General features: G+C 67.5%; 1 protein-coding gene across 1 annotated transcript in view; it reads right to left on the bottom strand.

The window, feature by feature from the left end:
• The window catches only part of MAF (MAF bZIP transcription factor), a 7,020-nt gene extending 6,552 nt beyond the window's left edge, over window positions 1–468 (bottom strand). The window contains exon 1 of the mRNA XM_023528593.1: window positions 4–468. Within this exon, the coding sequence (XP_023384361.1) occupies window positions 4–442 (439 nt within the window). The 5' untranslated portion in view covers window positions 443–468. The remainder of the gene's footprint in view (window positions 1–3) is intronic.
• Between the last annotated feature and the right edge of the window lie 6 nt (window positions 469–474).

Here is a 474-nt window from a genome sequence, read left to right as displayed (position 1 = left end):
CGCCGGCGCCGGCCCCGGCCGCCGAGGCCAGCTGCTGCGCTCCGCGCGCGTAGCCATCGAAGCCACCCTGGAGCTGGTGGCTGTTGCTGATGAGCGCCTCGACCGCGTCCTCGGGGCTGAAGCCCAGCGCCTCCGGGTTCAGCTGCTGCGGGTAGCCGGTCATCCAGTAGTAGTCTTCCAGGTGCGCCTTCTGCTCGCTGCCCGAGCCCGGGCTGGGCGCCGAGAAGCTGGGGGAAGGGGGCACGGAGCTGCACGGTGTGCTCATGGGGGTAGAGGACAGCGAGCCCCCGGCGATGAGACGGCCGCACTGGCTGATGATGCGGTCGGTCTCCACCGGTTCCTTTTTCACTTCAAACTTCATCAGATCGAAGTCATTAACATATTCCATGGCCAGGGGACTGGTGGGCAGGTCGGAGTTGCTCATTGCCAGTTCTGATGCCATTCTCCTGCCGCCGCCGCCGCCGCCGCCGCCGC

This window comes from Pteropus vampyrus, unplaced genomic scaffold (genome assembly GCF_000151845.1).
Source record: "Pteropus vampyrus isolate Shadow unplaced genomic scaffold, Pvam_2.0 Scaffold29, whole genome shotgun sequence".
Classification (NCBI taxonomy): domain Eukaryota; kingdom Metazoa; phylum Chordata; class Mammalia; order Chiroptera; family Pteropodidae; genus Pteropus; species Pteropus vampyrus.
This window is presented reverse-complemented; position numbering and strand designations above follow the sequence as displayed.